General features: G+C 41.6%; 1 protein-coding gene across 1 annotated transcript; it reads right to left on the minus strand.

The window, feature by feature from the left end:
* Positions 1-98: 98 nt before the first annotated feature.
* LOC121553619 (vertebrate ancient opsin) lies at positions 99-14,807 on the minus strand. The gene is made up of 5 exons (XM_041866876.1): positions 14,009-14,807; positions 8,197-8,407; positions 7,796-7,913; positions 7,173-7,406; positions 99-916 (listed from the first exon to the last, which is right to left on the minus strand). Exons 1-5 carry the CDS (start codon positions 14,373-14,375, stop codon positions 680-682), a joined length of 1,167 nt encoding a protein of 388 aa, XP_041722810.1. The 5' UTR covers positions 14,376-14,807; the 3' UTR covers positions 99-679.
* Positions 14,808-15,635: the final 828 nt, after the last annotated feature.

The raw sequence follows: 15,635 nt of genomic DNA on the forward strand, positions 1-15,635 counted from the left end.
TAGGGGAGGGAATGGCCGGCAGGGGATGTAGCTCAGTTGGTAGAGCATGGCGTTTGCAACGCCAGGGTTGTGGGTTCGATTCCCACGGGGGGGTATAAAAAAAAAAAAGTAACAATAAGTCGCTCTGGATAAGAGCGTCTGCTAAATGACGTAAATGTAAATGTAAATAGCGGTTTTCGTGCTGAAAGAATCTTGTATTGTAGTGGGGAGGGGGCTAACAGGGGAGGATTAGGTGGCCATGATTGTATGAGAGTCAGGACCTTGTTTTAAGGGCACCCTTTGGATGGCAGTGTCCCCATTACAGCCCTAAGGTATTGAGGCGGGAAGAATGCCCTCTAACACCACTTCCAACAGCATCTGGTCTCCTACCCAGACATCAACCAGGTCTGACCCTGCTTAGCCTCAGATGAAAGCCAGCAGAGAGAGGCAGGCAGGGTATTCTGTCTGCTTGCCATAGATTAAAGTATTACGTCCCTCTTTTGTGCTTGTTTCAGACAAGTTCCCTCTATTTTTACTAATACATAAGAAGTTAACCAGAGAACCCTTGTGGTTACACCTGGCATCTTTAAACTAACAAATATCACAAGAAGTTGGTGGGTTAGAGAAGATGCATCTGTATAAGAATGGAAGGGGAGGATGGAAAGGCAGTGAGGACTGGAGGTGGGAGTCTTCTGTTGGCCTACATGGGGCAGACTTTGTTCTCTGGGATCGGCAGCTGGGCGAAGGAACTGCACTCGCTGGGGGACGCCTCCTCATTCTTAGGCTGAGCGTTGCCGCAGACCGGGATGCGGGCAGCAATGGCTGACATCTCGCCCCCCGTGCAGCTCTCCCCCGTCATTCCCGGTCGCTGCGATGTCGTGTTCATGTTCTCTGGCACAGGCTTGCCGGTAAAGAGCTGGATCAGGCACTTCCTGAACTGGACAAAGGTCAAAGGGCATTAGAACAGCCCATCAAAAAGAAAATGTCAGACAGCCAGTGAAGGCAGTGTTCATTCAGTACGAAGGGGGAAAAACATTTTTAAACAGAAATTAAATAAATGTTATTTTTGGACAAGTTCAAAAAGCACATTCATTGTTTCTTAACATGTATGCTTCTGATTGGTGCCTTATGAACAGGACCCAGGTGATAAGGTGATATCACACTGCAAGGCAATAAGTGGCGATCTGAACTGTCAGGATACTGTAGCTCCTCTTAAAAAGAAGCAGATAAGCGGTAGACAGTTACATGGCTGTGCGGGTAGGAGATATGTATCATACTTATCAAGAGATGCTCAGCACATATTGCAACAATCCCATTGTTTTTTGCTATTTGTTTAAAAGGCAGATAGGATGGAGTACTGACCACAACCCTACTGCTGAAGGGTACACATCAATGGCCTGTCAATGCTGTCCTTGATAAAAGAACACAAGCTTCAAAGCCAATTTTGTCTAAAAGGGTGGGAGAAAAAACTATAAAAAGCTCTGAATCATTACTTGTTTCCACATTACCTTACATGACTGACCTTTTTGTGAGCTTTTTCTGGCCCAAAAGCAGATTCCAGGAAAACCCTCAATGCATCACCCCCAGCAAATTCAAGCATGACCCGTGCCACTATTGAAGTTTCCATTTCAACATCAAGTCCAAGCTAATGCTTCTCACATCTTTACTTTCCAAAGGCTGCTGAAAATAAACACTATGGCCGGGATTCAATTAAATCGCAGGTAGACAATGCTGTTTTTAAAGGGAATTTCAGATTGAGACGACATATCCCACTAGGAACCGACATCAGTTTAATTTCTAGTTTTGATTTAGATTTGGTTGAGTTTTCAGCTGATGTGAATTCAATGTGAAATAAATACAAAGATTCAACATGTCATTGGAATTATGTTAAAAGTTGGGTGAAAAAAGACAAAATGCCCTTATGTTGAGTACTTTTCCATGTTGATTCAACGTCATCACATTGATTATTTTAGTTGAAATGACGTGGAAACATCATTGATTCAACTAATTTTTGCCCAGTGGGATACTGCATTTGCCGTGAAAGCAATCTCCCCGAACGTGGGAAGATTGCCTTTAAAAGTTGCATTGTCTACAACCCATGATCGGATTGAATCCCGGCCTATTCTCAAATGGATTTTCACTTCAGATTCACAGTGTTTTGTCCACTGACCTTGACATCTTTAAGGCTTTAGCAGAGAATCCATTTAAGTGTTTGTTTGACAAATGTGTTCGCTTGATGTTCCAAAAGACAACAAGAAAGCAACTATGGCACTAAGCTACAGAATGTGTCATACCAAGTATAAGGTCATAAAGTGTCACCTTAATGGAATTATGAATGGCTTGAGCAAAATAACGTCAACAACACTTTTTCTGTCCCATTAAAAGGCTATTCTGGAGGCTAGATGATTTTCCAAAATGAAGAAGGCAAACATCATAAACCTTTCACACTTCTCAGCTAAATGGAGGACACATTTGAATTCCCATATTTCTGTGCACTGGACATAGACAGCAGGATTGTGTGTCAGAAGAGCTTTGGTGAGTGGTACAGTGGTCCTGTATAGCTCAGTTGGTAGTGCATATCACTTGCAATGCCAGAATAGTGGGTTCGATTCTCGGGACCACCCATACGTAAAACTGTCGTTTTGGTTAAAAGCTTCTGCTAAATGGCATATAATAATAATATTATTATTATTATTATTAGTAGTAGTAGTAGTAGTAGTAGTAGTAGTAGTAGTAGTAGTAGTAGTAGTAGTAGTAGTAGTAGTAGTAGTAGTAGTAGTAGTAGTAGTAGTAGTAGTAGTAGTATGGTACAGAGCAGGATGTACTTGCATTCTCCTAACAAATTGTCTTTCATCTTGCCAAGGACATGAGTACACATTATGTAACGCTAGCAGGGTGTACTGTGTCAAGCATACCTCTGCAACGATCCCTTTCTCAATGCAGTAGCTGCTTCTGTGCAGTGAAAGTTGTGCTTGGATCAAAGAAAGATCTTTATGTCTCTGGCTGGGATTGCACTGTAGCCAACTTTCTCTAATAGCCTTCACAACAAGGCTCATGGGCCTTTGTGCAACAGTCAGAAGTACCCCTCCAAACCCGCAGAGCCAGGGCTGAACAAAGCACATCCCAATCAGCTTAGAGAGAGAGAGATGGAGGAGTGAGGAGAGAGGAGGAAGGGAAGGAGATGCTCCTTGATAATGCACTAAAGTAGGAGTCCTGTCAATCAAGTCATTCCCAAATGTTCATTCTCTTCAGGCTTCACAATGTTTCAATCATGTGTCTGTGCCCCTCTATGGGACTGGGCAGAGTACAGTCCCAAGATGCCATCTGGCACAATAGAGAGACTATGGCATGCCAACCATATTTACATTACACAGCCACAGACAATACTTAATTTGCTCAATTATTAATCAACAACTTCTGCCTGACAACTGTGATCTTTGGGGACAGTGGTTCTTCATTTGTATTTTGAGGGACTGGCCTTGTAAGATCAAAGCCCTTTCTTTTAAGAAATATCAAAGGATAATGGTAGAATGTTCCTCCTTGACCTTGCTGTGACCTGTGTATGATATACTTTGAACCTGTCTATGGTATGAATCTGCTTTACTGTATAGAAGTCATCCTAAGCCTCCTAAGTCTCTCTAACACTATTATGTAACTTCCACACAGACCACCCCATTGCTTGAGGTCAGTTGACTTTTACAACTGTCCTACCTCTGAGATATGTTGAAATCAGGATCTGCCTGCTAGCTGTCCTTATTTACATTTATTCACATCTCCTGCTCTTTTATAAATACAGTGACCTATTTACAGGACAGATCTAAAGTGGAGCAGCCAGTCAGATGGACAGGCAGAATTCATGCAGACTCCCACCGGGTGACCAAAATCTCCCTGACCAATACAGTATACTATACAGGACAGTTAACCAAGTATTTACTTACGTTCAGGTTTTTTTAAACCAAATCTAAATTTTTATGTAAATAGCATGCTATTGAAGTTTTTAGACACTGTTTTTGTGATTTTACTTGGTTTTAAAAAACATACCCCACCACAGTGATAGACCGCAGGCTCATTTGGCAGTATGAGGGCATGCAGAAAACATGAATAAATGTTTTAAAAACACCCAAATACCACCTTTTAGAAACGGCAAAGATCCCAGTATAGTGATGCAGGTCTTTAGATGTTGTAAACATGAAATTGTGTCATTTCAAACTTTATCCGCAATGTTCTATTCTATTTGGTTGGAATCAAGTGAAAGGTTTCTCGTTCCCATTCCTCTCGCTACTTGCGCATATACATGCAGCCTGGAAGTGAAAGTTGACACCTGTCTGTCTGTTTTGTGCTGAATGTAAAGATTTTTGATGTCCTAAATGGGCCATATATCAGAGAGAATACTATTTATTTGGCTCTATTTGGTCGCCATAGAAGCCATCAGTCCCGAGAAACCATCAGTATCACCACAATGGGAACGAGAAAGCACGCGCATGAGGCTTTGTATTTGAATGTTTATCACTGACCAAATTCATTGTGGCTTTGCGTAAATCTAAATCTACAGTGCATTCGGAAAGTATTCAGACCCCTTTACTTTTTCCACATTTTGTTACGTTACAGCCTTATTCTAAAATTGATTAAACTGTTTTTTCCCCTCATCAATCTACACAAAATACCCCATAATACATAAATATTCAGACCCTTTGCTATGAGACTTGAAATTGAGCACAGGTGCATCATGTTTCGATTGATCATCCTTGAGATGTTCCTACAACTTGAGTGGAGTCCACATGTGGTAAATTCAATTGATTGGACATGATTTGGAAAGGCACACATCTGTCTATATAAGGTCTCACAGTTGACAGAGCATGTCAGAGCAAAAACCAAGCCGTGAGGTCGAATGACTTGTCCGTAGAGCTCCTAGACAGGATTATGTTGAGGCACAGATCTGGAGAAGGGCACCAAAAATATTCTGCAGCATTGAAGATCCACAAGAACACAGTGGCCTCCATCATTCTTAAATAGAAGAAGTTTGGAACCACCAAGACTCTTCCTAGAGCTGGCCGCCCAGCCAAACTGAGCAATCGGGGGAGAAGGGCCTTGGTCAGGGAGGTGGCCAAGAACCCGATGGTCACTCTGACAGAGCTCCAGAGTTCCTCTGTGGAGATGGGAGAACCTTCCAGAAGGACAACCATCTCTGCAGCACTCTACCAATCAGGCCTTTATGGTAGAGTGGCCAGATGGAAGCCACTCCTCAGTAAAAGGCACATGACAGCCTAAAGGACTCTCAGACCATGAGAAAAAAGATTATCTGGTCTGATGAAACCAAGATTGAACTCTTTGACCTGAATGCCAAGCGTAACGTCTGGAGGAAACCTTGCACCATCCCTACAGTGAAGCATGGTGGTGGCAGCAACATGCTTTGGGGATGTTTTTCAGCGACAGGGACTGTGAGACTAGTCAGGATAGAGGGAAAGATGAACAGAGCAAATTACAGAGAGATCCTTGATGAAAACCTGCTTCAGAGTGCTCAGGCGAAGGTCCACCTTCCAACAGGACAACGACCCTAAGCACACAGCCAAGACAACGAAGGAGAAGCTTCGGGACAAGTCTCGGAATGTCCTTGAGTGGCCCAGCCAGAGCCTGGACTTGAACCCGATCAAACATCTCTGGAGAGACCTGGAAATAGCTGTGCAGCGACGCTCCCCATCCACCCTGACAGAGCTTGAGAGGAATTGCAGAAAATAATGGGAGAAAATCCCCAAATACAGGTGTGCCAAGCTTGTAACGTCATACCCAAGAAGACTCAAGGCTGTACGCACAGGTGCTTCAACAAAGTACTGAGTAAAGGGTCAGAATAATTATGTAAATGTTATATTTCAGTTTCTTATTTTTAATACATTTGCCAACATTTCTAAAAACCTGTTTTTGTTTTATCATTATGGGGTATTGTGTGTAGATTGATGAGGATTTTTAGTTTTAAATCCATTTTGGAATAAGGCTGTAACGTAACAAAATGTGGAAAAAGTCAAGGGGTCTGAATACTTTCCGAATGCACTGTAAATCTCCCTTTTAATGAGCAGAGGAGCAAGAGAAATCAAGAACCGCTGATAATAACAATAATACATTTGTATAGCGCATTTCCCATGCTCAATGTGCAGAATACCTTTTTATAATTGCAAAACAAACTGGTACTTGCCTGCGGATCGAGGAACCGATGCATTTTTAAAGCAGCCATCCAGCATGGACAGTTCTACAATCTGGATTTCACATGTAATTTATTCATACACCATACATTATTTAAGGACAAGCTAACACCCAACAACAACAAGCTGAAAAAGAACTGTCAGCTGAGTTTTCCTCAAAGGCTTTCATCCCAGGACTAACGATTGATGATGCCTCTCAGCTCTGTGTCAGTTGAGTGAGACTTGCCACAACCTGTCAGAGAACTGGTGAGCATGTTTTCTCCTGAAAACGGCCGAATTGTATTTCCATTCATATTGCAGAATTTAGAGAATTCATAAGAAATTTAGGCCAGGATTAAATCAGATCAGCAGTAACCCAAGTTAGCCGACAAACACATAATTTATCATTGCTTTTGTTTAGGCGGTGTCAGCGGTGTAATTGCGTTAGAGCTGTCAAATCGGTAAGTGGCTGCTCTTGTGGTAATTGTCATGAAACCACACCTGTCCTTAAATCCGACCCGCGTTAGAAGTTCAGAACGAGAAAGTGTATGCTATATAGAAATAATGACACTCAAATGTAAAATCATTAAACCAATAATAGGGATTTATAGAAGCCTAACCGAGGTGTAGATTATCTAACACATTCCAGTGTTAAAATGTTGTAATGTAGCTGCATGGGATTTCTACTAATGCAATTCAGTGCATCCAATGGCATGTCCGCGATCGGTAACGCCAGCAGCCGCTTGTGGATTTGACAGCTCTAACATAGTTACACCTCCGACACCGCCAAAACAAAAGCAATCACAAACTATGTGTTTAACAGACGGATAACGCGTGTTACTGTTGATCTGATTGTATCCTGGCCTTATTCCCAGTACACCTGGGAATGGTTGTCTAAACCCTTGGACAACAATAATAACAGCAATATCACAGATCCATAATGAGTTAGCTTCCAATGAAATGAACAAGCCAGAGAATATCATAAGTAGCCATGCGTTCAGGAGGAAAAGAGTGAGATACCTGTTTGTTCATGAAGACGTAGATGACTGGGTTGTAGACTGCAGCCGTCTTGGAGAAGAAAGCGGGTGCGGCAGCCAGTCTCGGGTCCAGGTAGATGGTGGGACAGGCTGTGACAATGATGGAAAAGGCTGCGTAGGGTGTCCAGCCCACCAGGTAAGCAACGATCATCACCACCACCATGCGGCTCACCTGACGCTCCGGTTTCTTGGCGTTACCCAGCCTGCCACGGGACACCTGAGGATTGACGTGGCAACAAACAGCTTTGGTTATTGAGCTATAAAGTCTGTTGTTTGAGTTCATTTAAAGACTTTAACATTTTAGTTATTTAGCAGACGCTCTTATCCAGAGCGACTTACAGTTATTGAGTGCATACATTTTCATACTGGTCCCCCGTGGGAATCAAACCCACAACCCTGGCGTTGCAAGCGCCATGCTCTACCAACTGAGCTACACTGGACTTTAAGAACTGACCTGAAAGGCTTGAATACACAAGGACATAATGGCTAAACAATTCCTAGAACAAAACATATGCCCAAGCATGTGCTTGCTAGTCAGCCAAGGACTACTTTGGTTCAGTTGCATCCTCTCCCAGTAGTTCCAGTAGTCTATACATGGGAACTGACCTTCCTCAGCTTCTGTAGGAGCTTCCCATAGCAGTAGATGATCACCCCCAAGGGCATTATGAAGCAGGTCACAAAGAAGGTGATGATGTAGGTGTGATTCCAAATGTTGTTGGAGTACCTGAGGACAGAGGAAAGTAGACCATAAACATTTGAATGACATTACCACCATTTTCTACATGGCCCAGTCATTTTATGACAATGTTAACTACTCCTTTAAAGGGGCTATCTGTAGTTCATACAACCATTTTTGCCATGCCCAAATGTCACTGCAATTAGAAAATGCCACTGCTATTCAATAATGACCTGTGTGTACCTACGTGCATGTATGATACAAACAAGAGGTTTATGTTGCTGTATGTTTACTATAGGATGTGTGCTCTCTGCTCTCAGTTGCCTCTCACCAGTTGGGCTCGCAGGTGGTGCCAATCTTGCTGACAGTGTAGCTGCACCAGCCGAACACAGGAGGGATAGTCCAGATGAAGGAGAAGGTCCAGACGAACAGCAGGCCCAGTGCTGCATGCTTCCCCCTCAGACGGACGTTCCCTAGAGGCCGGCAGATCACAAAGTAGCGCTCGAAGGACAGGACCGCCAGGGACCACATAGCCACAATCCCTGAAAGAAGACACAGTCACAGGGCATTATGTAAGACCCAGAAGCCACATCACTACTTAACCCATTTACCTGTTATTCATTACAAAGGACTGACTTGCGTGCCTTATTGCTATTAATAAAACGATTACTAACATTAAAATAACAATAAACTACATATTTTCATTAAAAACTTTATTTTGAGAAGAAGATACAGTGGGGAAAAAAAGTATTTAGTCAGCCACCAATTGTGCAAGTTCTCCCACTTAAAAAGATGAGAGACGCCTGTAATTTTCATCATAGGTACACGTCAATTATGACAGACAAAATGAGAAAAGAAAATCCAGAAAATCACATTGTAGGATTTGTAATGAATTTATTTGCAAATTATGGTGGAAAATAAGTATTTGGTCAATAACAAAAGTTTCTCAATACTTTGTTATATACCCTTTGTTGGCAATGACACAGGTCAAACGTTTTCTGTAAGTCTTCACAAGGTTTTCACACACTGTTGCTGGTATTTTGGCCCATTCCTCCATGCAGATCTCCTCTAGACCAGTGATGTTTGGGGGCTGTCGCTGGGCAACACAGACTTTCAACTCACTCCAAAGATATTCTATGGGGTTGAGATCTGGAGACTGGCTAGGCCACTCCAGGACCTTGAAATGCTTCTTACGAAGCCACACCTTCGTTGCCCGGGTGGTGTGTTTGGGATCATTGTCATGCTGAAAGACCCAGCCACGTTTCATCTTCAATGCCCTTGCTGATGGAAGGAGGTTTTCACTCAAAATCTCACGATACATGGCCCCATTCATTCTTTCCTTTACACGGATCAGTCGTCCTGGTCCCTTTGCAGAAAAACAGCCCCAAAGCATGATGTTTCCACCCCCATGCGTCACAGTAGGTATGGTGTTCTTTGGATGCAACTCAGCATTCTTTGTCCTCCAAACACGACGAGTTGAGTTTTTACCAAAAAGTTATATTTTGGATTCATCTGACCATATGACATTCTCCCAATCCTCTTCTGGATCATCCAAATGCACACTAGCAAACTTCAGACGGGCCTGGACATGTACTGGCTTAAGCAGGGGGACACGTCTGGCACTGCAGTATTTGAGTCCCTGGCGGCGTAGTGTGTTACTGATGGTAGGCTTTGTTACTTTGGTCCCAGCTCTCTGCAGGTCATTCACTAGGTCCCCCCGTGTGGTTCTGGGAGTTTTGCTCACCGTTCTTGTGATCATTTTGACCCCACGGGGTGAGATCTTGCGTGGAGCCCCAGATCGAGGGAGATTATCAATGGTCTTGTATGTCTTCCATTTCCTAATAATTGCTCCCACAGTTGATTTTTTCAAACCAAGCTGCTTACCTATTGTAGATTCAGTCTTCCCAGCCTCGTGCAGGTCTACAATTTTGTTTCTGGTGTCCTTTGACAGCTCTTTGGTCTTGGCCATAGTGGAGTTTGGAGTGTGACTGTTTGAGGTTGTGGACAGGTGTCTTTTATACTGATAACAAGTTCAAACAGGTGCCATTAATACAGGTAACGAGTGGAGGACAGAGGAGCCTCTTAAAGAAGAAGTTACAGGTCTGTGAGAGCCAGAAATCTTGCTTGTTTGTAGGTGACCAAATACTTATTTTCCACCATAATTTGCAAATAAATTCATAAAAAATCCTACAATGTGATTTTCTGGATTTTTTTTCTTCTCAATTTGTCTGTCATAGTTGACGTTTACCTATGATGAATATTACAGGCCTCTCTCATCTTTTTAAGTGGGAGAACATGCACAATTGGTGGCTGACTAAAAACTTTTTTTCCCCACTGCATAGTCTGTCTAGTTATTTTGGTAATGTTGCTATGTAAAAGGACTGGTTGTCCGTTCTAAGCTACAGTGAGGGAAAAAAGTATTTGATCCCCTGCTGATTTTTCACGTTTGCCCACTGACAAAGACATAATCAGTCTATAATTTTAATGGTAGGTTTATTTGAACAGTGAGAGACAGAATAACAACAACAAAAAAATCCAGAAAAAACGCATGTCAAAAATGTTATAAATTTATTTGCATTTTAATGAGGGAAATAAGTATTTGACCCCTCTGCAAAACATGACTTAGTACTTGGTGGCAAAACCCTTGTTGGCAATCACAGAGGTCAGACGTTTCTTGTAGCTGGCCACCAGGTTTGCACACATCTCAGGAGGGATTTTGTCCCACTCCTCTTTGCAGATCTTCTCCAAGTCATTAAGGTTTCGAGACTGACGTTTGGCAACTCAAACCTTCAGCTCCCTCCACAGATTTTCTATGGGATTAAGGTCTGGAGACTGGCTAGGCCACTCCATGACCTTAATGTGCTTCTTCTTGAGCCACTCCTTTGTTGCCTTGGCCGTGTGTTTTGGGTCATTGTCATGCTGGAATACCCATCCACGACCCATTTTCAATGCCCTGGCTGAGGGAAGGAGGTTCTCACCCAAGATTTGACGGTACATGGCCCCGTCCATCGTCCCTTTGATGCGGTGAAGTTGTCCTGTCTCCTTAGCAGAAAAACACCCCCAAAGCATAATGTTTCCACCTCCATGTTTGACGGTGGGGATGGTGTTCTTGGGGTCATAGGCAGCATTCCTCCTCCTCCAAACACGGCGAGTTAAGTTGATGCCAAAGAGCTCGATTTTGGTCTCATCTGACCACAACACTTTCACCCAGTTCTCCTCTGAATCATTCAGATGTTCATTGGCAAACTTCAGACGGGCCTGTATATGTGCTTTCTTGAGCAGGGGGACCTTGCGGGCGCTACAGGATTTCAGTCCTTCACGGCGTAGTGTGTTACCAATTGTTTTCTTGGTGACTATGGTCCCAGCTGCCTTGAGATCATTGACAAGATCCTCCCGTGTAGTTCTGGGCTGATTCCTCACCGTTCTCATGATCATTGCAACTCCACGAGGTGAGATCTTACATGGAGCCACAGGCCGAGGGAGATTGACAGTTATTTTGTGTTTCTTCCATTTGTGAATAATCACACCAACTGTTGTCTCCTTCTCACCAAGCTGCTTTGCAATGGTCTTGTAGCCCATTCCAGCCTTGTGTAGGTTTACAATATTGTCCCTGACATCCTTGGAGAGCTCTTTGGTCTTGGCCATGGTGGAGAGTTTGGAATCTGATTGATTGATTGCTTCTGTGGACAGGTGTCTTTTATACAGGTAACAAGCTGAGATTAGGAGCACTCCCTTTAAGAGTGTGCTCCTAATCTCAGCTCGTTACCTGTATAAAAGACACCTAGGAGCCAGAAATCTTTCTGATTGAGAGGGGGTCAAATACTTATTTCCTTCATTAAAATGCAAATCAATTTATAACATTTTTGACATGCGTTTTTCTGGATTTTTATGTTGTTATTCTGTCTCTGACTGTTCAAATAAACCTACCATTAAAATTATAGACTGATCATTTCTTTGTCAGTGGGCAAACGTACAAAATCAGCAGGGGATCAAATACTTTTTTCCCTCACTGTAGCTAGTCAACTTCAGCTAACTCAGTCACGCTTATTTTAACCCCCACTTTACCAAACTAAATACTGGTTCAAATATGTTTTACTGTGGAGCATAGAGTCAAATGTACAAGTTTATAAACAGGATTGAGGGCTCCCTTTTAACACTTTTAAATATAGAAGATAACAGTGAAAGGCATTAAGAGAAAATGGATAAACAAAAAAAGGAGGCTACATCAAATCAGTATGAAAAATGAATGGAAAATGAAATTTTTTTTTTTTTCTACACCTAACAAGATAAATAGAGAGACAGAGAAAATAAAAAAAACTCCTGGGTTCACCCCAGAAGACCCCTCATCCACCCTCATCCACTCTACATAAAAGGGGCTAACTAGAACCCTAAAATGATCTTCGGCTGTTCCTGATTCCAGGTAGAGCACTTTTTTGTTCCAGGTAGAACCCTCAAATAATCCTTTGGTGAAAAGGTTATACTTGGAACCAAAAAGTGTTCAGTTCTACCACAGGGACAGCGGAAGAACACTTTATGGTTCTAGGTAGCTCCTTTTTCAAAGAATGTATATGATATTCTAATACCATTGTGACAGTCAGTGAAAAGGCAGAGCACTATGATTCCAACCACACTAGGATTTTGAGTTACATTCTTGAGTTATCTCAATTCAAATGTGACAGCACTTAGGGTATAGCTACAGCTACAGTAATTAGCAGGATATCTATAATCCATGTAAGAGGTAAATATTGAGGTACACTTACCTAAAATAGGCTAATGGCGCAGTAAAGGTACATTAGGCTGCTTCCTAATGGAGTGAAAAAGCTGTGCTTAAGCTCCCCCACAACGCCAGGACAGCGGAGTCACTGACCACCTTCCGGAGACAATTGAAACCCTACCTCTTTAAGGAATCCCTGGAATAGTATAAAAGTGCTATTTGGGTCCCACGTGAAATAAGGAGCAGCCCCCATTCCTTTTGTGTACTCATAAAAACTGCTCAACTCCATTGCAATACTAATAATATGCTCATGTTTTATGTTAATACAATGCTGTTACTAATGTAATGACAGTGTTATTACACAGGTATACTTATTGTAAAGTGTTACCCTACTGCCTTTTGGTTCAAATAATTGTCTGAGAATGCTACAAAGTTATCTACAATCACTTAGATTTATAAGAAAATTGGATACAACTATGTTAACAATACATACAGCTGTGTGCATTTAAGGAACCTTCTTTGACCTAAAGAATGAACAGAGGGGATTTTCTCAATGAGGAATGACCATTTATCCTGTGGGATCAGAACAGCAACTTGTGTATAGTCTATCTTGATTCTATTCCATCATGATCAACTAATACACACTAATCCCCAAAGACATATGAGACTGGGCAACATGTTCTCTGAAGTCTAAATACTTCCCTGAAAGCTTTTGAAACTCAAACCTTTATTGAATGTCATACTCCCTAACCTAGACTGCCGATGCATATCCCTCAGACCAGCAGGGAAATAACCCACTACTGCGTTTGTGGCATACTCTCTCCAGGGGCTGCACCTCTCTCAGCATGCCTTACATACAAACCAGCTCAAAAACAAATGGATTAAGTTGTCATAATATACAGATTACTGCCTTCTGATGTAATGAGATTTTGCCAGGGACAACTATTTCTACATAGCTACTGTAGCCTACTTAAGCCTACTTTCCCAGCAACAAATAAACCGTTTTCACTGTTGACACTGTTGCCTATAAGGCTATGTTGTGGAACAACAATGTATGTGTTTCCTAAATTAGATAATTTATTCACATTTTAAAAAATTTTTATCACACGATCATATCTGTCTGTGTGTCATTTTACCATCAGTTTTAGGTTCATTTTTCACCGCAACAAAATGCTTTAAAAGAACTGCACTACAAAAAATTGATGGCTTCTATTGGGCTGTCTTTAAAAAACAGTCTAAGAAACCAATCAAACAAACAAACAAATAAACAGTCAATCAAACAATCAATCAGTCTTTGACTTTCAAATTATATATTTTTGGCTACATTTTGGAATCTAAACAGCTCCAACACTGACACCTGCAGCAAGTGTGCCATTACACCAGCAGCCAATTTATTCAAATACATAACCACAATCCATGCTGAACTTACCGAAATAGGTGACAGCAAAACCTTCCAAAACGCAAGCCCAATTTCCAAGGAAAAAATACCCTTTGGCGTTTGTTAGAAAACTTATTGTTCCACCGGTGAGTGACACAAGGAAATCAGCGAGAGATAAATTAACTATGATATAATTTAAGGGCTGTCTCAGCTGTTTGAACTTGTATGTGGCCAACATAACAGTGAAATTTTCAAAGAGAGACAGAGATGTTATAACAAACATCAAGGTAGCCAAAACTGCGAAATTCCAAGGTGCAAGATTTGTTATTGGACCAGTGAACGGATCAGCATGTGGTTTGTAGATCTCTGCTGCCTCGGTATAAGAAACACCATTTACTGCAATTCTTAAAGTATCCATTGTCCCATGTCCAAATAATTGCACGCGATTAAGAGAGTAAAATTAATATTGCACTAGGGGGTTATGTAAAGGGTCTGAGATCTTAAGGTCCATATGTCTCATTTTCACAACTTAATTTGGACTCTCTTCCTCGGAGTCGCGCGTAAAAAACATTAGTTTGAAATAATGACTGGATCAACAGCCATCATTTGAAACGTTTAGACTACTTTTCTTAGAGTAGGTTGAACTTCAGATCTTGATATCCGCATTTTGCATTAAATAACCTATTTTGGACCAAAGCGACGAATCCACAGTTATTAAAAGTTCAAGGATAATCAAAGAGTGAGCTTGCATCTCGAAAAACAGCAACCGTAAACCAAAAGGGCAAAAGCAGTGTTGCAAATAAACGAACACTTTCTTAATTAATGTGTGGGGGCAAAATCGGAGTCTTGAGAAGGAATACCAGCAACTAAATAGGTGACTGATGAGCTGCATCTTGTATGCGCTTATATAGCGGGTAGTCGACTCGCTCGCAACAACTCCTGCCCTCTAGGATACGCAGCTACTTGTCAGATGTGCGCGGAGGTCTGTATGCGCCAGTCATGAATCGCGACGAATCCGCTGCCTTTCACTTTCATATTTTGGATATTTTGGGTGATTTTACAAAAAACGTTTATCAGTAGATTTCCTTTACTCATTTTGTCAGGAACCATAAACTGGTATTGGCTGTGACTATTTTATTCGACAATACATTTTACTCCGTTTTCAAAACACTTTTCTGCAGATTTCATTACCATGGCATCATAAAACATTCAATTTTAGTTTAAAACTGAATGACAAACAGAATGGGGTTGTGGATTATTTGGTTTATCTGTCTATAGTATTTGTTACTACCACATTAAGAAATCATTATTTTAATTCCTTAACATGAATATGGGCCTGCGCTGGCTGTGCTTGTATATCTGCACGGAGGCTACCATCAACAATGCAATTTCTTGTTGAAATAGTTATATATTTATCATTTTGACAGTAGTTACACTGTAAAGAGGTTACCTTGAATTTGACAGTAGTTTACAGGCAGCTTGTGGCAAGTAAAATTCTGTTTTTAATATTTCAGGACACCTACTGTAATATAAAGATGGTATCAAAGCAAGTACTGTGTAATGACACACAGTACAAGACCGTAAAATGTACTATATTATTTTTTTACATTTGAGTCATTTAGCAGAAGCTCTGGAGCGATTTACAGTTTGTGAGTGCATACATTTTTCATACTGGCCC

The sequence above is a fragment of the Coregonus clupeaformis genome, chromosome 26, assembly GCF_020615455.1.
Source record: "Coregonus clupeaformis isolate EN_2021a chromosome 26, ASM2061545v1, whole genome shotgun sequence".
Classification (NCBI taxonomy): Eukaryota; Metazoa; Chordata; class Actinopteri; order Salmoniformes; family Salmonidae; genus Coregonus; species Coregonus clupeaformis.

Bases quoted from the DNA above. Each gene is read 5' to 3' on its own strand.
- LOC121553619 (XM_041866876.1), bottom strand. From the start codon at position 14,375: ATGGATACTTTAAGAATTGCAGTAAATGGTGTTTCTTATACCGAGGCA. The intron at 7,914-8,196 runs GTGAGAGGCAAC...CTCTGTCCTCAG, and splicing joins ACCACCTGCGAGCCCAACTG to GTACTCCAACAACATTTGGA. The intron at 917-7,172 runs GTATCTCACTCT...ACCTTTGTCCAG, and splicing joins ACGTCTTCATGAACAAACAG to TTCAGGAAGTGCCTGATCCA.